Source organism: Phascolarctos cinereus, unplaced genomic scaffold (genome assembly GCF_003287225.1).
Source record: "Phascolarctos cinereus isolate Bilbo 61053 unplaced genomic scaffold, phaCin_HiC Scaffold_2;HRSCAF=192, whole genome shotgun sequence".
NCBI classification, from domain to species: Eukaryota; Metazoa; Chordata; class Mammalia; order Diprotodontia; family Phascolarctidae; genus Phascolarctos; species Phascolarctos cinereus.
The window spans coordinates 83,267,867-83,293,169 of NW_027555625.1; the positions used below are offsets into that span (position 1 = coordinate 83,267,867).

The following is a 25,303-nucleotide window of genomic DNA, read 5'->3' on the forward strand; positions in this document are numbered from 1 at the left end:
ACCATAAAAAAAGGCTGAACTTGGCATTATTCATGAAAAATAATCTCCAGAAACCCTTTTATTTGGAAATATCACTAAGGAACAAACTCTAGCTGCCATACAAAGTCAGAGAATGTTAGAGTTAGAAGGGACTTTAGATGTCATCTTATGCAAACTCTTGTTTTGTAGGTGAGAAAACTGAAGACCACAGATGTTGTGGTCACATGCAAGTTCATAGCAGAATTAGGTCTAGACCCCAGGAATTCTGATCCCTAGTCTAGGGATCTTTGCATTTCACCTCACTTATAGATCTTTATGTTCTTGCTAAGAATAAGACTCAAGTTGTAATAATGCTTTTGAGTCATTATATTTTATTTCCTCTTCCAAATCATAAAGAAGTAAACGTTTTCACTCAGATTTTAAATAGTGAATCAAACAAAGTTTACTGTTGCTTTAGCAGATAAAGGGATAGATCAAAACACTTCATGAAATGCCTTCCTTTTTTTAATAGCTTAATAATATTTTAATGGAAAAAACCTAGATCTGTGTATTTGCCTTAAATTACTTAGAGGATTTAATTTTTTTACTTCAAATGCATAATAATAATAATTTTCCCTTAGCTTAGGGAAATGCAACCTTTTTCCAGTTTCTACATCCTGTTATATTTGATCACATGCATATAAAAAGGATATGTATGTATATACAACAGGTGAAAGGACATATCCTTTTTATTTTAAAATAAATGAATTAAAATATAATCATTTTTTATAAATTTTGTGAGCCATTAGGGTTGGGAATCCTGGGAATTATAAGAGACCAAAGAAAGCTTCATTTGTTGTTTGGAATTTCAACTCAAAGCAAAATGGCCAACAAATTGAGGAGTAGTTGGGAGCAAATGTGCACAGTGCAATCTACAGAATTAGAATTCCCAAGTAACTTTATGACCCTCTGACAATTTCTGTATCTTACAGATCAGTTGATTCCTAAGTCAGGAAGGAGAAAAAATGCTGGATGGAACATTTATTTTAGAGGTGGAAAAACTCTTTGTTCCCTTCTTGAAAGTTTTTTACTCTTTAATCAATGTCTTCCTAATCCGAAGAAAGGATTCTGGAACCTCTTGAACCCACCTTTCCCATGACCTAGCTAGTCTAACAGTGCTCAGAGGGTTATCTCCAGTACAGCTTTGTGATTAGGATAAGTGAGAACAATTATACTTCAATATGATCAGGATTTAAGGAGAGCCTGAAGCTAGAATCTAAGCAAAGAGGCTTGTCAGGCCAGTAAAAGGCTTATGAAAAAGCCATTTTCCACGATGCATTTCCTTCCTCAAGGAAAAAGGGTCAAGAGCTACAAGAAAAAGGAAAAATCTGCATTTTTTAATGGTTTGCAAAGGGCTTTGCAAAACCTATGATCTTCCCAAGAAGCTCAGGGGCACATGTATAGAAAGACTGAGGAAACAGGGTCACATAAAGGTCACGGTTGTGGCTAAACACAGAACGATATTCAGGTCGAGTGACTCACCATGACAATGTAGGATTTGGATAGCACTCAAAAGGAGCCCTGTTAATAAGGTCAGTGGCATTAAGACTGGCTGGTTCAAGTTGGGTAAAGTTACAGGCAAATGGAAACTGTAAATGTTTGTAAGCTAACATATGTGAGGATTGCATGTACAGGATGGGAGGGGGGAGGGAAGAGTAATGATGAAATATTTTTAGGAGAGAGATTCTGCAAAAACCTTGGCATGGACCTGGAGTCCTTCTATATATAAATATGTGTGTCTGTCTATACATATACATATATATGTATATCTATATATCAATGTATTTAAACATAATTAGTTTCCTTGGTAATTCTATATATTTTACTTGATGCACTTAAAATATTCTGAGAAGGGGTCCATAAGCTTCACTGACTTCCAAAGGGGCTACAACACAAAAATGTTGAGAATACACGCTCTAGCTCAATATCAAAATGACAACTACAATTGTTTTCCTTTTTACCTAAGAAAGGAGGGGTTCCAATGCAGGCCAAGACAGAGAAATCTGTGACAAAGGCCCTAGAAATATCAGCATCTCTAAATCGGTCAGGCCCTTGGCAGGGTTATCCTGGGACCCTGCTCACTCAGAAAGAAAAACAACAACATAAAAACAACAAAAACAACATAAATCCCCACCTCCCTGAGCCTATGCCAACAGACGGTTTCTATTCTTCAGGAGTACTGACTGAGCCAGAGGTTTTTTCAAAGCATCAAGTGTTCTTCTCTTCTCACCCCTCTAGAGACACTTAGCCGGCTTTAAGATTGTTAAGAGCAAAAACTGAAAAAAGACAAGTGCTTGCTTGGAGTAATCCTTGAGAGTGTGCAAGAAATCAGGGCAAAAATGGGAAACCCAGGCATGATAACTTCAATCCCATTTTTCATTGCCTTATGACAGATTAGAAGCTAAAATGGATGTGAGCTTTTAATAGACCGACTATTTATAGGCAGTCTTCCATTGTGTATTATTGGCCAAGGTCAGCTTATAGAGTCTGGTGATGAGATAATTGCGATGATAAAAGCTACAGAAAACAAGGTGAAATCATTTAACAAAGTTGTCTCCTCATCTATAATTTTTCTCCTTCCGTTAACATATGGTATCTTTATATTCAAACTGTAGGACATACTTGAATGTGAAAATAACTACATCATTTCCTCATGTCCCAGATTTCCCATCTTTTAAAAAAGACCCTCATAGCTTGTTTGCATCTATATTGATTTTGGGAAGTACAGAGGCCCTAATGACTCCTTGACAACATCCTTCAAATGAACAAGGAACTATCATACATCCAGGGTTGTCATTTCTTATCAAATGAAGGAAGGAAGAGAAGGGAAAGCACATATAGAGCTCCTACCACTTGCCAGGCACATGCTAACAGGTTTTCAACAAATATTTTCTCATGTGATCTTCATCATCCTTCTGCCATGTCAGAGTCATCCTCAACTCTTCATTCTTCTTCATGCCCTATATCCAATCCATTGCTAAGTCTTACTAATTTAATTTCTAAAGTCTCATTAATTTTACCGCTGCAACACCTCTTGCATGTCTTCTCTCTATGCACAGAGCCATCAGCCTAATTAATAATAATAATAACAATAATAATAATAGCTAATGTTTATATAGCACTTAACACATTCCAGCCACTGTGCTAAGCACTTTCACAAACATTATTTCATTTAATCCTCACAACAACACTGGGAGGTAGATGCTATTATTATCATACCCATTTTACAATTGAAGAAACTGAGGCAAACAGAGGTTAAGTGACTTGCTCAGAGCCACATAGCTAGAAAGTGTCTAAGGTTGGATTTGAATTCACCTCTTCCTGACTCCAGGCCTAGCACTATATCCACTGTGCCAGCAGCTGTCTCATGAACACTCCCAGGAAAATGAAAGAGATTCTATGGGGTAGCATGCTGAGATATCTACTGCATTTTTCTTCCTGAGTGTCTTAGACTTTCGCAATAGCCCTCCAGGGAAATGTCTGAAGTATTATGGTGTTTCTTTATTAATGATTTAAACTTTACTCCTGGTTCCCAGATGTTAGAATTTCCTGAGGTAGTGCATATCTGAAAAATGCATGACCATTCAGGTAATATGCCAGGTCTAGCAGCAGTAAGGAGTTAATTAAATAAGTGCTTTCAATTACTGCTGGGAACATAATTGTACGTGCTTTAGCTATTGCCAGTGAGACAGGATGACTGGTGTTGCTATCATAGTACCTGATTTTAGTGCTTTGTGTTATCAGCAAAAAAGTATTTTCGAAGGTTTTATATTAGTACTTAGGAATTTAAGAAAAAGGGCAAAAAAAATTATGTTTCAACATCAATAACAATTAACAGTTGGTACTTATATAACACTCAAACTTTGTGAAACACTTTACAAATATCATCTCATTTTATCTTCATAATAATCTGAGGAGGGAGGGGTTATTATCATTTTAGAGATGAGGAAACTGAGGCAGACAGCAGTTAAATGACTTATGCAAGGTCACACAGCTAGTAAGTGTCTGAGACTGGATTTGCACTGAAGACTTCCTGACTCCAGGTCCAGTACCACCCAGCTGCCTCTAAAGTAAATGTGTGGTTGAGTTCGACTGCGAAAATCTCTCACAAATGCCATAGGTAAGACAGCCACAGAAAAATTGTTTATTTGCCACTGCATTTGTTTTTCCCAGTGAAAGTCAAAAAATGAAGTTCAGAAGAAATAAGCTTTACTCTAATCTCTCTATAAAAGTGTGTTGGGAGAACTGGAGAGAGTGAAGAATGAAGATAATTAAGTATTTTTGAACAAGAACATGATAAAAGGGATTGAGATTACTTATCTAGAAGAGACAAAGGTAACTCCATGCCACAGGCCATCATTATTGTCATAGGTCAAATACATGTCATCCAGAGATAATGACTAGACATATTTGCTTTCTTTGGAGGACAAAATGCAAAACTGGCCCTCAATGGGAGCAAGAGGGCCTTAGAATGTCAGAATTTGCTAAAGATTGCTGTTGACTCTTCTGGTATAGAAACCTCTGTGGGATAGTATAGGTATAATTTGACTTGGGCTTAAGGGAAATCCTAGACAACTTCTAGTTTCATGATGCTTCCGCATAAAATCTAGTCAAGACATCTGGTTAGAAATTGGAGCAGAGGGAAAAAACAACCAAAACGGAGAAAAAACCCAATGTGATTAACACTACAGAGTCATCAAATCAAATCAACAGAAAGAAAGGAAGATGAATAATTTGAGAGTTGGTCTTTTTTTTCTTTCATGGCTGGGCCAGTTTAATTAGAATCATGATATTACCTAAATTAATTTCCATATTTAGCTCCATGAGAGGCAGCGTGATGTTATGGATAGTGAATTAGGAAATCCTAGGGTTTAATTACTGCCTCTACTACATACTGCAGTGTGGCCCCGGGCAAATAGCTTTAACCTTCTAGCATCCCAAGCAATACTCTAAGACTCAAAATTTCTGAAAAGTTACAAATCTGCATTGCTAGAAGTTGCCTCCTTGGAGCTCCCTACATCAGTGAAATGATAGGTATTAAAAAAAAATCAAATTACCAAGGGGCTACTTTATGGAGCTAGACAAAATAATGAAATACATTTGGTCAAGAACTTAAAGGTAAATGGAGACAGAGGGTAAGAGAATAGGAATGAAGGGACCTGGCATGGCCAGATGTCAAATTATATCACAAGGCAGTAATCATCAAAACTATTTGGTAATAGTTAAACAATAGAAAAGTAGATCAGTGTAACAGACTAAATAAGCAAAACCTTAGAGTAAATGAACACAGTAGCTCAATGTTCAATAAACACTAAATAGACAGCTAAATGGTATAAAAGAGCTGGGCTTGAAGCCAAGAAGATGTGAGTTCAAATTCAGCCTCAGACATTTACTAGCTGTGTGACCCCGAGCAAGTCACTTCACTTCTGATTGTCCCAGTTTTTTCATCTACAAAATGAGGATAATAACAGCACCTACCTTTGAAGGCTGTTGTGAGGATTAAATGAGATAATATTTATAAAACACTTCACATAGTGCCTGGCTCATAGTAGGCACTATATAATGCTAGCCATTGTTATTATTATTGTTATTATTATTACCATTAAACCTAAGAGCCCAAGTCCTGAGGGAAGGACTTCCTACTTGCCAAAAATTGCTGGGAAAATTGGAAAGCAGTTTAGACTAGAAATTCATACCTTTTACTACAATAAATTCCAAATAGGTAAGTGATCTAAACACAAATCTAAACACAAAAACCCAAATACTCAAATAAAATGTCACATCATTTTAAAAAGCAGAGAATGGAAGGTTATATATTTCACAACTGGGGGAGAATTTATAACCAGACAAAGGATGGAAGTAATTATACAAAGAGACAATTTCAAAGATTCTACATGAACAAAATCATTGCAAGTAGAATAAGAAGAGAAGCTACATATAGGGAATTAAAAAACCTTTGCATCAGCAGTTCTGATACAAGTCTGATTTTCAAGATCTATAGAAAATTTATACATATATGTGACTAACATCCATTTCCCAATAGACAAGGGCTTAAAGGATATGAATAGTTTTGAAATGAAGAAATACAAACTGCCAAAGGTCATGTGAAAACGTGCTCCAAATTGCTACCAATAAGAGAAATGCAAACTAGAACAACTATGAAATATTACCTGATTCTCATTAAATTGGCAAAGATAGAAAAGGATGAAAAAAGTCAATGTTGGAGGGGTTGTGGGAAAGTAAGCATACTAATATACTACTGACGAAGCTAAATTGGTCTAACCATTCTGGTAAACAATTTGGAATTATTCAAGAAAAGTTACTAACCTATTCATACCCTTTGACCCAGCATAGATTATAATACTGGGTATATATCCTAATGTTGGAAAGTGTCCATCAATTGGGAAATGGCTGAACAAACTTTAATGTATTAATATTATAGAGTATTGCTGTTCTATAAGGATTAGCAAATATGAAGAATTCATAGAAATATGGGCAGATTTGTATAAAAAACTCATGCAGAGCTAAGAAACCAGAACAAAGAGAACAATGTGCACAACGATGATAATTAAGCAAATGAAAGCAATGCTGCAAGACAACAGAATTCCGATCAAATGCAAAGGTCAATATCTGTTCCAGAGGATAGATTTGGGGAGCACACTTTGTTCTTCTCAGGAGAGAGGTGGTGCATTAGACATGTGAACTATTAAACAATCATATAGTTGTGGTTGCTGTATAGCAACATCCTTAACCTGGGGACTTTGATTAAAATTTTTTTTATAACTGTATTTCAATATAATTTGTTTCCTTTGCATGTTCCTATGTATTTTATACATTTAAAATCATTATTCTGAGATGGGGTCTATAGGCTTCACCAGTCTGACAAAAGGGTCTGTTACAAAAGAAAAAAATTAAGAACTCCTGCTGTGTAGGGTAATTTTACTTAAGTGATTGTTGTTGTTCTTCTATTTATAAGGTAGGGTAGCATAGATGGGGCATTGGGGAGTGACAAAACTGTTTTTAAAAAATGCATCAATAAAATGTAAAAATTAACGTGAGCCCTTGATGAAGGAAGAACTAGGTAGACTATTAGTATATTTTAAAGACATTATGTGGCTAGCTGTAAGGAGATAATATTCACAAACTTTTTTCATAAATCAAAGGAGCCCCCTACAAATTCTCGATATGAATTGCTATGACAGGACCTGCTCTGATGCTTTCTGCAAGTGGCCACTTTGGGAGTGAAGCGCCAGGCTTTATTACATAAAGAGAAGATAAAAGTTGGCATCTGAAGAAAAAAATGGAAAGGAATCAACAATAATCAGAGTTAACCCAGAAGGCATCTTAATTTTCACGTGGCTTATTTGCATTTGAAACACTGAGAATTCCTCTTTAGAGCACAGAGAATTTTGTACATGTTAAATTGCTTTTCCACTTGAAGATTTTCCTAAATGTTTGGAAGATGATCAAATTTTAATTGGAGGACCTGTCTTCTTCCATCAGGTGTGGGGGTGTTGTGGCTTCCCGGTATGAGAGGCAACAGCTGATTCTAATAGCAGAACAAGACAAAAATACAGGAAATTGAAAAAGAATCTTTACTTGCACCACCATACGCCTAGATGTCTAAGAAGAGAATATACAGGGGGAGAAAGTGTTAAAAGACCTGAAGCTCAGAACTAAGCCAAGTCATTGCTAAGGTTTGGTACCTTTGAAACTTAGAATGTTTGGATCTACTACTCAGTTCAGAGTTTGTGTCAATGTACCGAGATCTATCCATTTTTTTTTTGGTTTTTTTTTTTTGGCAATTGGGGGTAAGTGACTTGCCCAACGTCACACAGCTAGTAAGTGTCAAATGTTTGGTCTGAGACCACATTTGAACTCAGGTCCTCCTGACTTCAGGGCCGGTGCTCTATCCACTGCACCACCTAGCTGCCCCCTGAGATCTATCTCAATATGCACATTTCAGAATACCCGACCATTCTTCAGGAAACGTTGCGTGTTTTCTCTGACTTTGTTCACTGTAATTTTACACTTAAAAATGTTCTCTCCTCCACCTATTGAAACCTACTTTCCACCCCAACCCCTTCAAATTTGGCTCAATCCAAGTGACACTCCTTCCATGAAACCTCTCCTGACCCCCAGACAGAAGTGAACTCTCAGAGTACTGTATTTGGTTAGCTGGTGCCTCTCTTGTGCATTTATGATACTCTCCTTCGTACAATGTACCTTGTTGTTATCTACATATTTCTTATAAAAGACTATAATTTTTTTGAGGACAAGGAGCATGTCTTGATTATTATTATTTTTTTGTCTCCCTTGGCACCAGTGCAGGGCTCTGCACATAGGAAATATTCAATAAATGTTTGATGAATTAAATAGGAAAATACTTCACACATTTTTTATTTTTATTTCTTTCTTTTTTTGGGGGGGCAATTGGGGTCAAGTGACTTGCCCAGGGTCACACAGTTAGAGGCTGGATTTGAATTCAGGTCCTCCTGACTTCAGGGCCGGTGCTCTATCCACTGCCACACCTAGCTGCCCTTGACACATTTTTAAAAGAAATTATTTCACCTATTTACTTTTTACTTCTTTGGAAATGTAGGTATCTATACTTCCTAGAGGTAGTTAGGTGGTATAGTGGATAGAGTGTTGGACCTGGAGTCAGAAAGATCCAAGTTTAAGTTTGGTTCAGATGTTTACTAGCTGTGTGACCGGGTATCTATCTATCTGGCTGTTTATCTAGCCATGTATCTATCTTCCCATCCATCCATCCATCTATCTATCTGACTATCTATCTATCTATCTATCTGTCTATCTATCTATCTATCTATCTATCTATCTATCTATTATCTATCTACTATCTATCTATTATCTATCTCTCTATCTCTCTATCTATCTATCTATCTATCTATCTATCTATCTCTAAATCTAGCATCTTTGGTCTTGACCAAGATGTAAAGACTTCCTCCCACTATACAGACAGAAAACTCTGTAATGCATTGTTTCAAGAACATGTCCTAGGTCACTAAGATGTTAAATGACTTGACCATGATCACATAGCTGGTATGCAAGCTTTAAACTCAAGTATTCCTAATTCCAAGGCTGCTTCTTTTATGTGCTATACCACGTGGCCTCTCCAAATATATATACATATATAATATATTATACAAATATAAATAAATACTATATCTATACATATTTATGCACATATACACATGTATAAAGTTCTAAGCATCTTTGCTAATAATTCACATTTATATATGTATATATATATTCTGTATTCCCATTGTCACACATACTCAGCATAAAAAATATTCACATATAATATGTTACATAGCTTACATATTTTATGTATAATTATATATGTCATATATTCACATTCAAATATGCATGCATGTGAATTATTAGCAAAGACACACCTGTGATTATTCGTTATAGATCTAGAATATAAGTTCAGTTGTACTTGTGCACTCAAAATGTAAAAACCCATTTAGCCCATGTATAAGGCTCCAGGTGACTTTAAATGGGCATCTCCTTTTTGTTATTTGACTTAAAGGCACTGAGCAAAAACCAGTGGAAACCAGTAATGCAGCTTTACAGAAAAGGGTAAAAGAGCTTATTTCTGCCTATCCAGAAACGGCTAAGGGGAATGCATAGTCACAATCCACAGATAATATGAAATTGAAACTTTCCTCATTTTTCTGAACTTTTGCTCCCAATACACTTTTACTAGAGCTACTCTCAAGGGGTCAGATTGACTCATCTGCTTTCTTCTTCTGTCTTCTCTTTTTATTATAGTATTCATGTGAGTGAGAAATGAAATCATCACATTCCAGATAATACATTGGAGGACAAGCAAATGCCAATTGGATTATCAGTCCCCAATGCAGTGAGTATTTGGATGACCAAAATCCTCTTTAGCAAATTTAAGACATCATATAAGAACTGATAAGACTAATATTTTTTCATATATCCACAAGCCTTTCTTGTTATGTAATAGAATCACGAGTTTATGGATTTAGATCTGGAAGGTGCACAGTAGGTGGCAGTCAGGTGGCACAGTAGGTAGAGGACAGGACGACCTCAGACCCTTAGTAGCCATGTGACCCTGGTAAATCATTTAGCTTATTGATGCCTCAATTTCCTCATCTGTACAATGGAGATAATAATAGCACCTACCTCACAGGGTTGTGTAAAGAGCTTTGCAAACTTTAAAATCTTATAAACTGCCAGTTTAGTATTGTTGATACTGCAGCTTTAGGTTACAAGATCTCTGTGACTTCACATCTTTTTAAATAGCTAGAACTTGACCTTGGCTTTATAGAACAGCTAGAGGAAGCCAGCATTCTGGGCCAGCCATCTCTAAAAGGAAGGAAGAGCAGAGTTCCCCTTGCCTTCTCCTGGGGCTATGCTGGTACAGTGGCATCCCCTTATGTCAGTCTTAGGTTTGAACCTAACCCTATTGTATCAGGCTGTTACTGTATGGAGCAGCTTTGGGGGCATGATCTGACTTGTGGCATATCTAAATATGTATAATAAATCCCTATGTTATATGTAAATGTTTTGAACTAGAATTTGCACCTGTTTTGTCTTTGACGGGTAAGTTCTCGCGCTCTTCAAGTTCATTACATACACTCATCATTAGAAAAAGATAATTAGGCATCCTTCTGGCAACCCTTTTTTCAACTGGACTAGCACGCCTTCAACCACCATCTTATTGGGCTGGGAAATCTCCATTAAAATGACGTAAAGAAAAATGTCTTGACCTAGTGATGTTTTGAAGGGAAGGGAAAATGGATGCTCAGAGATTAAAAGTGTTAACATTACTTTACAGTACCTGTTGTGATCGTCTTTTGTTCTTTCCTTCATTACGCCCTTTTCTTTTAACTTGACTTTCTCGAAAAGATTCAAAATAAGGGCTCTCTAAGAGCTGTGAACAAGTTAATCTATCATCTGGATTCATCTTCAAGCAACTCTTTGGAAGAACAGAAAATAAAAAATGGAAGGTAAGTGAAGGTTCTGCTGTGTTGTTTGCGGTCAATCATCAGTCAACATTTATTAAGCACCTACCATGTGCGAGGCATTGTGCTAAGCGCTGGAGATCGAAAAAGGGGCAAAAGACAGTCCTTGCTCTCAAGGAGCTTACAGTCTAATTGGAGAGACAATATGCCAACAAATACATACAGAGCAAGCTACATACAACATAAACAGGAAATAATTAACAGAAGGAAGGCACTGGAATTAAGAAGAGATGGGAAAGGCTCTACATAAAAGATGGGACTTAAAGGGAGCCAGGGAAGTCAGGAGGTAAAGTTGGGGAGGAAGCCTGGAATCAGCTCAGGCACGTGGCAGAAGAAAACATCTATTAGGAGGGTTTTGCTCAGAGCTGTAGGATTATTCTGTGCTTATAAAATGGATGTACAACTCTTTCGCTAGGCTTTGAGACAATCTCAAAATGTTGACTTTAGAGTTAACAAAGGAAAGCTATTCAGTATGTTTTTGCCAACCCTTGGGATAATTACATTATCCTACCTACATTTCCCCAAAGCAAACAGTTTAAAGCAGGAGTTCTTGGGATGTTTTTACTCAACCCACAGGAACTGATGAGACAACCAGGTAAGATATTATGGAGAGAAAAGGGAAGAGGACCCAGAATAGAGTCTTGGAGGACCCTTATATTTAGGACTCGTGACGTGGATAAAGAACAAACAAATGAGACTTTTAAAAGGAGTGGTCAGAAAGAGGAGAATAGAGAGAGAACAATATCACAGAAGTCTAGAGAGGAAAGTCTCTAGAAAGGGGTTCTTAATCTGGAAGTCGATGGTTAGATTTCAGAGAATCTGTGACCTTAGATTGGGAAGTGGGATGGAGATTATTATATCCTTACTTTTACCAACCTCTGACCGAAATTTAGCATTTTTAAAAATCATTTTAAAACATTATTCTGAGGAGGGGTCTATAAGTCTCATCAGACTGCCAAGGGGGTCTAAGACACAAAATATCTTACAACCCCCTTGTTTAAGAATCTTTTCTTCCTTGTAACTAACAAAACAGTAACAACTCACATTTTATGACAGTTTAAGTTTTACAAAGTTCTTTCTTCCAAAACAACCCTACAAGGCAAGTAATAACTTGAAACTAGAATCAATTCATAAGTTCTTCTTATAGTAAGCAAGGTAAGAAACAAAAAAAAAAGATGAAAAAAATGAAAAATGATGCAATGGAAAATGCAAAAGATGAGCCTCTAGATTTGAGACTGCTTTAGCCTTCAGGATGACTAGATTACTGTAGATAGAGCCTCCAGTGATAAAAGGTTTGGGTCTGGCCCTGATACAATAAGACCCTCCATGCTGTGAGTTGATGCCACCCTGCCCTTGGCCGGACAAGTGTGTGGAGCCCAGTTTGACCTCAGGTCTTCCTGACTCCAGGTCCATTCTGTCCACCACACTACCTAGCAGCCATCAACACTGATCCTGCTCTCATCTTTTGCCTTGGTTCTACTGACTATTTCTTTTTTCTTTTCTTTTCTTTTTTTTTTTTTTGGCTAGGCAATGGGGTTAAGTGACTTGCCCAGGGTCACACAGCTAGTAAGTGTTATGTGTGCGAGGCCGGATTTGAACTCAGGTCCTCCTGACTCCAGGGAGGGTGCTCTATCCACTGTACCACCTACCTGCCCCTCTAGTGACTATTTCTTGCCTTATGTCTCTCTGATCATGTCCATCCTGTAACTCAGTTCCAGGAACTAGGTCCCTGTCTTGTCTTGTTCTATGTCTGCGTTCCCATCTTGGCTTCTCACCCAGTACCAACTTGAGTTCTGCATCACCTAAATCAAACCTTTTCATATCCTTGAGCCATAATTTCTACATCTGAGGGTCTATTTACTAGCAGCAGATCATGGAGGGCCACAGTCTCCATGACTGGCCACCAAACCTCATTACCAGCAATGCTCTATTGCCGGCCGCTACCCATTTTGAGGGTGGGGAGAGCAATTGGGGTTAAGTGATTTGCCCAGGGTCACACTGCTAGTAAGTGTCTGAGGCCAGATTTGAACTTAGATCCTCATAACTTCACCATCTGGCTGCCCCTGCTACCCACTCTTACAATGGGTATTTGCCTAGCTGAGCTTTCTCCTAAGGCCTGCTTTGGGACCTTTGGCCATCACGTGCCCTCCCTCCTCCTACAGGTATCTGGTCTTCAGGTCCCAGCCATCTGGCCGACTCCACTACTGATCAAGCTCCATGTATGACAGCTTCTTTACCTTTTCATCTTTCTCTGTTACATCCCACATTCGTTGCCAGGGATAGGAAAATGAACTTAGCTGGCAAATTCAATATGTAGCCTGAGACTGAATCAGAGATATTGCTCATCCTAGCTCAACTCCCTCTTTCAGTGTGACCTGTGTGTGGGTTCATGCAGGGCACAACCACACAATTGTGGCCCTACATTGACACTTAAGGGAGAGGTATACATGCCCTACGTTCTTCTGCCCTCTCTCCCAGAGGGCCAGCATTCAGGTGGGTCCACACAAAAACAGAGGCCCAGGGAAAGTACTCAAGAGCTGAACACCAACATGACATTGCTGCAGACCTGCTCTTAGAAGGCTGGCCAGGAGTCTGTTTATGCACTCTCCTTCCATCAGCCCTCCTCTCCATGCTGCAAGGGATGGGACCCTTCTCTGTTCCCTACTGAAGCCTCACTGCAGGGGAAGGTCAAGAAGGATCTTCCTGGGGATGTGCTCACTCCCCTGTGTCCTGACTTCCCACCCTCCCCACCTCAACTCTGCACTAACATCCTTTCCAAGTCTTTCACTGTATCTGTTTCTCTTTTATCACCTCTCTCATCCTCTCTCTCTGTCTCTTCAACTAATCATGCTACAGAGCTGAAATAGTTTTACCTTATGCTGCATCTAGTGAATAGAATTTCAGGTTCACTGTTCTTAATCTTAAAAGTGCATAAGCACATTAATATTTATACATTATGTTCCTGTTATTTTGGAAATGTATTTAGAATATTTTTAGAAATGCATTCTTTTGATATGTAATTTTATATGTACATACATACATACATACATACATACATACACATATATGAAATGTAGCTAGGTAGTACAATGGATAGAGCACTGGACCTGGAGTCAGGAAGACCTGAGTTCAAATCCAGCCTCAAACACTTATTAGCTGTGTGACCCTGAGCAAAGCACTTAGCCACTGTTTGCCTCAGTTTCCTCATTTATAAAATGGGGATAATAGCACCTGTTATTATATTATTATTATTATTATATTATATTACATATATTATATAACATTATATTATATTATAATAACAGGGTTGTTGTAAGGATTGAGTGAGCTAATCATTGTAAAGGACTTAGCACAGTGCCTGGCATACAGTAATCACTATATATAAGTATTAGTTATTATTGTCATATTTATATCTAACACATCACATTTACTCCTGAATAGGTGGATGAATGAAATAAAGTTGCTTTTTGCTTATGATTTGATTTGTTTTCCTGGAATCAATACCTTTTCTTAGGAGGAAAAAAAAAGACTCTCAATCCCTGACAGAAAGAGAGAGATTATCAACCATACTAATCTTGGCACTATATAACCTACATTATTTTTTTATATTTCTAATTAATTAATTAATTTTTTGGTGAGGCGATTGGGGTCAAGTGACTCGCCCAGGGTCATACAGCTAGTAAGTGTTACGTGTCTGAGGCCAGATTTGAACTCAGGTCCTTCTGATTCCAGGGCCAGTGCTCTATCCACTGCGCCACCTACCTGCCCTTATTTTTATTTTTTTTTACATTATATTTTGACATAACACCTATATTCCCTTTATTCTCACTACCCTCTTCCATTCCACCTCCACTTTTTAAAAAAAAATTTGGATCTTCATTATCTGTAAATTGGAGTGTCTAAAGTGAATGGGAATGGCAGTCCCAGTGACAATTCATCCACTAAAGGACACACATTTATTTATAAGGCCCAAAGCAGTGTCCTGGGGACACAATGATGAAAACAGAAACGGTCCCTGTCCTTGAGAAGCTTACATTCTTCTGACAGCTTTAGTTTTTGTTTCCTGACCTCTGAGGCTCCAGAGAGCCACTTCTGCCTTTTTACCCCTCCCCTTGAGCATCCGTGGAGTGGTGAGTGACCAGCTGGATCAAGGTCAGAATCAGTTAAGGGTGAACCATTTCTGGGTATTTTTGTTTATTTCACCTACTTTAAGCCCTGTGTAACTCTTTGACTACTACCTTAGTACTAATTAACCTCCCTGATTTCAAATTAATCTATTCTGGTCTAGCTTCATTTTAGACCAAAGGTCCTTAACCTTTTCTTTTTTTTGTTATGGACCCCTTTGGCAGTCTGGTGAGGCCTACGGACTCCTTCTCAGAAGAATGTTTTAAAATAATTAAATGAAAAGCTAAATTTCACTTAGAGGTTAGTGAAAATAAAAATGTAATATTTTTTATCCAAGTTCACGGATTCCATGGTCCCCTCGGGAGTCTGTAGACTCTAGGTTAAGAACCTCTATAAATTTAGATTAATCTTTTCAGATAATCAGTTTTAGGGTATTCGAGTAGAGTAATGCACATTAGAAAAACACCATCTAAAGGATGCATTTAAGTATAAAGGAGATTTAAACGTATATTTCTAGAAAATCTTAAGTGATTTTCTAGTATCTTGATATAGAAAATCCAAATTGGGAGAAAAAAAAAAGCTTTCCAGTTTAGGTAGGAAAAAACCCTTCAAAAGACAGTATTTTTTAACTGCCTCTGGCATGGTTCCATGTTGTCATGCCCCCGGTCCTCACAAAGTGGGGGGCAGAAGGAGATATAATAATAATAATAATAATAATCCTGACACTGGATTTCCCAGTCCTGGGCAATCTGGGAATCCTTTCCTCATTTCCCCCTGCAGTTGAGGACAGAAAGGACAGCCATTAGGGTAGGAAGTAGAAGTAGTAGGTGGTTGGGTTCAGACAAGGTAAGGTCAAAGACAGCTGAAGACAGCAGGCACCAATGCAGAAGGCTTTAGGCTCTGGCTGAAATCACCGTATGCCTGCCCACATGGAAAGGGAGTGACTCTAACAAAAGCTGAAGCATAATCATGGCTTTTATTTCTGCAATCCAATTGCCACTTAGCTTGTTCCATCTTCTAAAGGGAGCCTACTGCAAAGGGCACCTCACCTAGTTATAATGGACTTAACCCTTCTTTTGTTTAATCCCTCTTGATAAGGAATCAACTTGACCTTCCCAGGAGTTTCTGAAATCTTTACCAGAGAGGATAAGGGAAGGGCATAAGCACTTATATGGCATCTACTATATGCTGGGCACTGTGCTAAGTGCTTTACAAATATCTCATTTGATCCTCTCTACAACCCAGGAAGTAGGTGCTACTATTATCCCCATTTTACAGTTGAGGAAACTAAGGCAGACTTGCTCAGGGTCATAGAACTAGTAAGGTCTTAAGGCTGGAGTTGAAAATGGGTCCTCCTGATCCTAGGCCCAGAACTCTATTTATTGTGCCACCTAATTACCCGTGGTAATAATAAATGCAGGAGTATAATATCTGAATGACTTATTTGGATGCTATAGGACCACTCCCCTGGTGACAAGATGCATCTGTTTCCACAGTGAAGGGCACCTGATGATTGAGACATAGTCAAAGACTGGGACATTTATGAACCAAAAGTTGCTGGAGACTTGTGCGTTGTTAGAATCACTGGAATAGCTTGTTCTTTCGGAGTAAGTTGCTCAGGGAAGAATGTTCAATAAAACATCAGCAATAGCTGATGTCCCCAGAAGCACTGGCTCACTGCTCTAACTATGCTTGAACAGTGTCCACCGATCACATTGACCTTCTGTGGGTCCATTTTGATCCCCTATAGGGAGGTGACATATCCTTTGACCCTGAACCAGGTCAAAGGTATAACTGTCTAGTCTGGCATATGGGTGCTGACTGCAAAGTCAGGTAAAGATGAAAGGGTGACCGGAACTATGCTGATGTAGGTTATGGGAGTCCCATGCCATTTATGGTGTACTTGAAAAAAGAACGAATGTGCTGCATAAGGAAATAGGTTTTCTATGTATCCTCCACTCAGATGTGGAGTTTTGCAGCAGAATGTTTAGCTGCTTGAAGGGAGGCGGATTAAAGCCAGAGCCCCTGAAATAAGGCAGAGGGATAATATCAGGTGAGCTGTCAGAAGAAATATTGAACAAAAAACCAAGGATGATTAAGATCCTCAAACAGAGTTAAGAAAACGACAGAATGGGGTTTATAGGCCATGGTAGTGACCCATCACTTTGACGACTCAATCTACTGCCTTTTGAAGTCCCGTTTATGCCAGTGGAGTGGAACTGCCCATGTTTCTGATGTCCAGCAGCTGCCATGTTAAGTCAACAACTTTAACCTTAAGTCAAAATTACCAATGATCTCTTAATTGGCAAATCCAATGTGTTTTTTCTCCTAAATCCTCATTTTCATGGCCTCTCTGCAGCCTCTGACACTGTTAATTGCCTTCTCCTTCCAGATACACTCTTTTCTCTAGGTCTTCTTGACACTGCTCTTTCCTGATTCTCCTCCTATCTGCCTGACCTTCTCCCTAGTCTCTTTTGTTGGATCTTCACCTATGTAATGGCCATTAATAGGGGGTATCCCCCAAGACTCTGACCTCAATCATCTTCTCTTTCTCTCTATACCAAGGATTCATAACTTAGAGGTCTATGAATAGATTTCAAGGAGTTGCCAAACTTGAATGGAGAAAAGACATACATACAAATATACATACATATGTATATATATTTACTAACCTTTAGTGGAAATTTTTTTCAATTAATTTAAAAACATTATTCTGAGAAGAGGTTTATAGGCTTAACCAGACTATCAAAGGAGTCCATGGCACAAAAAAACAAAAAACAAAAAACTCCAATAACCCTTCTCTGTACTATCTCACTTGGTGATCTCATTAGCTCCTATGGATTCAATTTTCACTTCTAGGCAGATCATTCCCAGATCTATATATCTAGTCCTAATCTTTCTCCTGAACTCTAGTCCTGCAACAGGACTATCCTCTTGGATATTTTGAATTCAATGTCCTATAGGTATCTCAAACTCAATATATGCAAAACAGAACTCATTATCTTTCCCCTAAACTTTCTCCTCATCCTGGCTCTGTATTACTGTGGAGGGAACCACGATCCTTCCAGTCACCTATGCCCAAAACTTCAGTGTCATTCTCAGCTTCTTATCTGCTTTCATCTCATCCATCCAATTCATTGACAAATGTTGCCATTTCTACCTCCACAACATCTCTCATGTGTTATCTTCTCTCCCCTCATAAAACCATCACTCTTGTGGGGGGATGGACTCATGCGGCACCCCTTGCTTAGACTATTACAATAATTTTCTAATTGATCCCTTTGCCTCAAGTCTCTCCCTACCCTAATCCATCCTCCCACTCACTTGCCAAAGTGATTCTCCTAAAGTACAAATCTGGCCACGTTTCTCCTTTCCTCAATATGCTCAATAAAATCACATGACTCTCCATTGCTTTCAGGATCAAATATAAAGTCCTCTGTTAGCATTTAAAGCCCTTCACAACCTGGCCCCTTCCTACCTCTCGTCTTCTTACTCTTTACTCCCCCTCACACACTCTACAATCTAGCTACACTGGTCTACTGTTGTTCCTTGGGCATAACAGTCTATCTCCCAACTGGGCATTTGCATTGGCTATCCCTCATGCCTGAATGTTCTCCCTCTTTTCTTCTACCTCCTTGCTTCCTTGGCTTTCTTCAAGACGAACTCAGATTCCACCTTCTGTAAGAAAGAGGTGTGTTGTTTCCCGCATTAGATTGTGAACTCCTTGAGGGCAGAGACTGTTTTTGCCTTTCTTTGTATCCTCAGGACTAAGCAAAGTACCTGGAACATAGTAAGCACTTAATTAATGCTGGTTGACTAACTGGCTAAATATGTCATGGTGTCCCTGTGTTTTTATGACAACACTGAACTGTCTTCTCTCCTTGGGGCTATACTGATTGCTACCCTTAGTATCCCAAGATTGCTTTGGGCAATATCATCTGGGAAAGACCATGATCAACATTAGGAAAAATTGTTGTGTTTGGACATCATAACTGAAAGCATTAGAGCTTTCATTAAGAATGTCAGACATTTAGAAGTTAAGCCAGAAGCCAGAAGGTCAGGGTAATATTTGAATCAGAGTAAAGACATCTGACATTCTATGGCCAAAGGTCAATTTGAGATGAAGATGACACAGGGTTACTTATTATTATCCCTTAAGGTGAGTGACCCCTTTTGATGGAGCCATTGCTAAGAATTCTTGTGCCTGAGGCAGATTCAGTTGAGGGAGGGGTAGCACAGAAGAGAGAACAGTCTAACCACAGGTGCAATTTTATTGGAAATGGGGTGGTCTGACTCTGGGTTCAAATCTCACCTCAGATATTCGCTAGTCATGTGACATTGAACAAGTCATTAACTTCTCTCAGCCTTAGTTCATTTGTCACATGAAGGGATTGGATCGGATGACTTTTAAGGTCCTAAATCCAGTCCTAAATCTATGGAACCATGAGTTTGATCTGCACCCCAGAGGGGTGGAAAATGGGAAGGCAGGACTCTGAAAGACGTGTACCTCTAAATCTGATGAGACATGGGAGCGGTGACCTGGGACCCTGCAGGGAGAGTGGTCACCATAGGGAAGAAGGTAGCTTTACTCCAGCTGTTGAAAACCACAGGCAGAGCCCTGGTTGCCCTAGGTTAGCTATGACTCTGTGTTTTGATGAAGTTGTGAATGATAAATTGTGGCTCACATTAAGGATCCCTCAGTGCCTCTGAGGATAGGAAATCATTTTCCTATGTCAAAGGATGTTTGATATCCACATCATGTGGAAAGGTCTCATCTTCTGCCCTGACAGCACGTAGCATAGTGCCTGGCACAGAGCAGGTGCTTAACAAATGTTTATTAATCAATGTTTAATGAATGTTTATTAAATGACTGACTGATGGGTCCCAGCTGACTAGTCAGGAATAGCCTCATCTTCTACACTGGACAGTTGGTTTTTTGGGTTCCCTGTCTCTCCTGGGCCAGGGGCAGAGGCTTAATGCAAGCCTGAAGATGAGTCCCTGACATGACCTGAGTCTACTTTTCTCTTCTGGTCTTTTATTATTGACTTTGGTCTCATCGATTCTGAACTATCTTGGTTTTCTCCTGATAAATTCTGATTTCTACCCCAACATGGTTATATAAAGCAGTCTTTCAACAACTTATCATCCTGTTGAATACAGGATGGTGAATTTTCTCTAAAATGGTATACTTTATTCAAAACAAACAGGGATTATCATTTTGCCCTTCTATCTCCAATGGCTAACATAGTACCTTGCAGGTAGGGGGTTCTTAATGTTTACTGAATTAAATTGAATAGAATCAGAGGAATACTGTAAATTCAGTTTACCTTGAGCTTAGTAAAGCATTTGATGAAGTCATGTTATTTTCTTAGAAAAATTGAAAAGATGTGAAATTTGTAACTGGCTGAACGGCTAAACCCAAAAGAAGTCAATAGTGGTTCTATGTCAGATTCGAAGGAAGGCTCCAATGGAGAGCTCCAGAAGTCTCTGCTTGGTCCTTCGCTATTTAGTATTTTTATCAGTAACTTAGATAAAGGCACGCTCATCAAACTGATAGATGACACAACGCAGGGAGGCACAGCCAATGTACTAGAAGACAATCAAGGATCAAAAAGATCTTCATGGGCTAGAATGCTGGACCACAGATATTAAAATGAAATTTTGAGAAGACAAACGAAAAGTCTTACACTTGCTTACAAAAAGTCAACTGCATTAGTACATGATGTGGCATATGAGGCTAGACAGTAGTAGTTTGAAGATGATGGAGTTTTAGTAAACTACAAGCTCAGTATGAGTTACTTGAGATGAGATCCAGTATCATCATGCAGCTGAAACTGCTCTCTTCAAAGTTACCAATGATCTATTAATTGACAAATCTAATGGCCCTTTATCCATATTGATCCTCCTTGACCTCTCAGCAGCAAATGACGCTATCAATCATGCTCTTCTCAAGGGAACTCTCTTCTCTCTAGTTTTTCATGACTCTTCTCTCTTGGATCTTCTCTCTGTCTGGTCTCTCCTGTCTTCCGTCAAATCGGCTCTGTCCTGGGTCCTCTTTTCTTTTCACTCTATATTATCTTACTTTGTGACTTCATTAACTGTCATGGGTTCAATGGATTCAATGGGTTCAATGATCACCTCTTTAAAGATCTCCAATTCTACACTGTTTATTGAGCTATGGTCACACATCTCCAACTGCCTCCTGGACATCTAAAATTGCATGGATGCCCTATCGGGATCTCAAACTCGATGAATCCAAAACAGAATTCATTATTATTTTCTCCAAAACCCTCTCCTTTTTTGAACTACCCTATTACTGCCATGGGTACCATTACCCTCTCAGTGACCCAGACTCATGACCTCAGTATCATCCTTTATTTCTCTCCCTCACCCCATACATCCATTGCCAAATCCACAGCTAAATCTCACCATTTTAACCTTCACAACATGCTTCGTATATGTCTTCTTCTATCCACTCATACAGTTACAACATTAGCTCTGGCTTTCATGGTCCTTCTGCTGGACTACTGAAATAACCTTCTAATGGTCTCCCTACCTCAAGCCTCCCCTCCTCCAATTCACCCCCCACACAGCTGACAAATTAATATCCCAAAGCACATATCTGAGCATATCATTCCCTTTAAAAAAAATCTAGTGTGATTCTACGATTAGATACAAACTCCTCAGGCTGACCCTTAAAAACCTTCACAATCCCACTCCCACCTATCTTTCTAGATATTTCACAGTATGTCCCATCACACACTCTGTATTCCAGCCATACTGGCCTACAAGCTGTTCCTTGTAATTAATAAGCCTTCTCCTATCTCTCTACCTTTACGCTATACCTGGAATGCATTCCCTTCTCACCTCCACTCCTAAGAGAATCCTGAGCTTCCTTCTACACTAAGTTCTTGTGCCATTCCTACAGGAGGAGGCTTTTTTTTTTCTATTGCTCCCAGTTGTTGGCACATGCTGTCTGCTTTCTAAATTACTTTATATTTACTTGTTGGCATCTATGCGGTAATCTGACGGGCAAAGCGGTAAACTCTGTCACACTTCATAACAGCTGCTGTTGAATCTATCAGTTCTAGATAGAACGGAACCCAAAGTACCTTCAGGAAGTTCAGAGCCACTGGAGGAGTTTCTGGAAATTTTTCTTCAAGAGTTTCCTGGGGGAAAAACAAAGAAATGTCAATGATACAACTAACCAGAATCATGCAGATTTGGATTTACAAGGACCCTGGATGGATAGCATCAACTAGACCAATATTGCAGAAAACAAACAGCTTTTTTTCCCTTTGATTTACAAAATTCACATCAGTTTCTACCAGAGTACATTGCACTGGAAGGCATTTCTTTAGAGTTCTGTCCTCTTGTTCTCCAATTACACTGCTGGCTCATTAAGTGATTCTGGGTTAATGTGGGCCTCAGTTTCCTCATCTCTAAGTGAATAATAATTCTGTAACATAAGAGACACCAATACGGAGTTCAAATCTAGTTGCAGACATTAGCTGCCCGGACAAGTCACTTAACTGCTCTCTGCCTCAGTTTCCCCATCTGTAAAATGAGGATAATACTAGAACCTAGCTCATGAGGTTTGTTGTGAGGATCAAAAGTGCTTTACAAGGGACAGCTAGGTGGCACAGTGGATCAAGCTCTGGCCTTGGAGTCAAGAGGACCTGAGTTCAAATCTGGCTTCAGACACTCGACACTTACTAGCTGTGTGACCCTGGGCAAATCACAACCCTGCTTGCCTCATCAAAAACAAAAAGTGCTTTACAAACCTTAAAGGGCTATATAAATGCTAGCCACTGTTATTACCAATGTTGGCTCTATTATGATAACTTTAGCTTACCATCATATACTCCTTCATAACTACCAAGTCCTTTAAACATGTATATACACATATATGTACACACATATATATAACTTGGGTTTCACAACAGCTCTGTGAAATAGATAGGAAAGACATATTATTCCTATTTTACAGATGGGGAAACTGAAGCTCAGGAAGGTTCTAATTTAAGTGTCATATTCAAAGCCCACCTAATTGGAATATTTGTGAGAAACATGATAAAGTATTTGGAATATGATGTTATCAAGATATTATGCAACCCAAAGGTGTCACTTGTTATCTATCAAATAATCAGAACAAATTAAACAAAGACAGCCCATTCTGGGTGTCCACAAACTTGGGCCATTGTCTGAACATCTGTTCCAGAAGATTCTTTCTTGGCCTCACTAAGGGACCTAGATCTTCAGTTTCTCTCTAAAAGAGGCCACAAGCTATGATGGAAAGAGCATTGGTCTTGGAGTCAAAAGAGGTCCTGACTGTCACTTATTAGATTTCATCTCTCTAAGACACAGACTCCTCATCTGAGAAAAGGCATTGTCTTGCCCTACCTATCCCACAATGTTGTTGTGAGGATCATATGGCCAATGATGCATGACCATTCCTATTTACATAGTGCTTCACAGATTACAATGAACTTTCCTCACATCGACCCTCTGATGTAGGGTAGGGATCAGTTGTTTTCATTGATCTATAGAAGAACTGAAATTCCCTCTACCCATACCAGTTGGCACTTCCTCTGCAAGTTATAGTCTTAGAGGGTTGCCTGGAGCTCCAAAAGGTTAAGTAATTTATCTATGATTCACAGTCAGTAAATGTCAGAGGCGGGAGATGAACTTGCATCTTTCTGGTTCACAGGCCAGCTCTCTATCCTCTATGGCACCACTGCCTCCTCTCCTATGGAAATATAAGCTATAATAATTACTGCTTAGAACTTCATGCAAATAATCCCTTCCCTCCATTTTTGGAGGCACTTAGGGATAGGTGACTTGCCCATGGTCACACAGCCAGTTAAGTGTCTGAGGGGGGATTTGATCTCAGGTCCTCCTGACTCTCGGGCTGGTGCCCTATCCACTGCACCACCTCTCAGCCCCTCATGCAAATAATCTTGAAGTTGTGACTGATCCATAGTTATTCAACCAGATTGGCATTAGGTTTCAGACTGAAACCTAAAGAATGAAGTTAAGCATTTCTCCCATAGCGAGAGTACTCCCATCAATCGTATGGTTTCTGAATATAGGTGTTATCCTTCTCTGGCAAGTTCTTTCCACAGCCAAATTCCAGACCATTTGTGGTTTAAAGACAATCACCGAACTTTAACTTGAAAGAAAACAGAAAATCAATGTCAAGAAGAAAGCTCATTATGTTGTCCTCCCTCCAGCCTCCTGAATCAGGGCAACAGAAAGAATTTAGAGACGTTCCCTCTGGATTCTTGTCTGATGAATGCACTGATTGGAATTTTGTTGAATAATCATTCATATGCCACAGTAAGAATTTAACAGTGGATGACATTTATCTTCCCTAAAGAGAAGAAAATATTCCTGGACAAAACATTTTCCCCACAGACACTTCTTTCTCTGATTACTTATTTTAAAATATTTTATGTAGTATCTAACAAGTTTCTTTCCTTCTTTTTGTTTTTAAAAAGGAAAAAAATAATTTTTATCTGCATGTAAAAATTTTTTTTAAAGTGTCAAAGACCTATATTTTAAAAATCCCTCGTAAAGGAGCCTAGTATAATAGTGAAAGAGCGGTAATGTGGACTAGTGGGTGCAACGCTTAACTCTGACTCAGGAGTTAAGGAGGTCCTGTAGAGCCAGTGACTCCCATGACAGCCTTGGCAACAGCCACATTTGAAGGGCCTGCACGGGACTCCCTTCGACTCTTAAAATAGCCTCTATGGGCCAAGTTTTTGTGTCGGCTGTGATTAGGTGTATTATAGCCAGGGTCATGAAAATACTTCACATTTCCTGGGAAAACCAAAAGACAATCAAACAAGCCTTTCCTCCAATTAGAATGCCAAAACACCTTTGGTGCTTGCTTCAAATGCACAAAGCAAGAATGCAGTACAAAATTTCCATGCTGGTCAGAACATGTTTAATCCAACTTATTATCCATTCTGAAATAGTGGCTTTCCCAGCTGCCTTCCTCATAGGTTGAGGCTATAACTTGAAAAGTCTTAGCTTCCTTTTAACAGGCTCTCAAGTCTCAGTATTTGATCTTGAACACATCACTTAATTGAGAACCTGCTTGAACCTCAGTTTCCCCATGTGTGAAATGGGAATAA

At 39.0% G+C, this 25,303-nt stretch overlaps 1 protein-coding gene across 2 annotated transcripts in view; it reads right to left on the reverse strand.

Annotated features, from left to right (window-relative positions):
* Positions 1–689: 689 nt before the first annotated feature.
* CDKL4 (cyclin dependent kinase like 4) overlaps positions 690–25,303 on the reverse strand; it is a 63,054-nt gene continuing 38,440 nt past the window's right edge. For both annotated transcript variants that reach the window (XM_020976994.2, XM_020976995.2), the window contains exons 9-11: positions 22,277–22,333; positions 10,856–10,993; positions 690–7,567 (exon numbers count right to left, since the gene is read on the reverse strand). In XM_020976994.2, the coding sequence (XP_020832653.1) occupies positions 7,466–7,567; positions 10,856–10,993; positions 22,277–22,333 (297 nt within the window). In that variant the 3' untranslated portion in view covers positions 690–7,465. The remainder of the gene's footprint in view (positions 7,568–10,855; positions 10,994–22,276; positions 22,334–25,303) is intronic.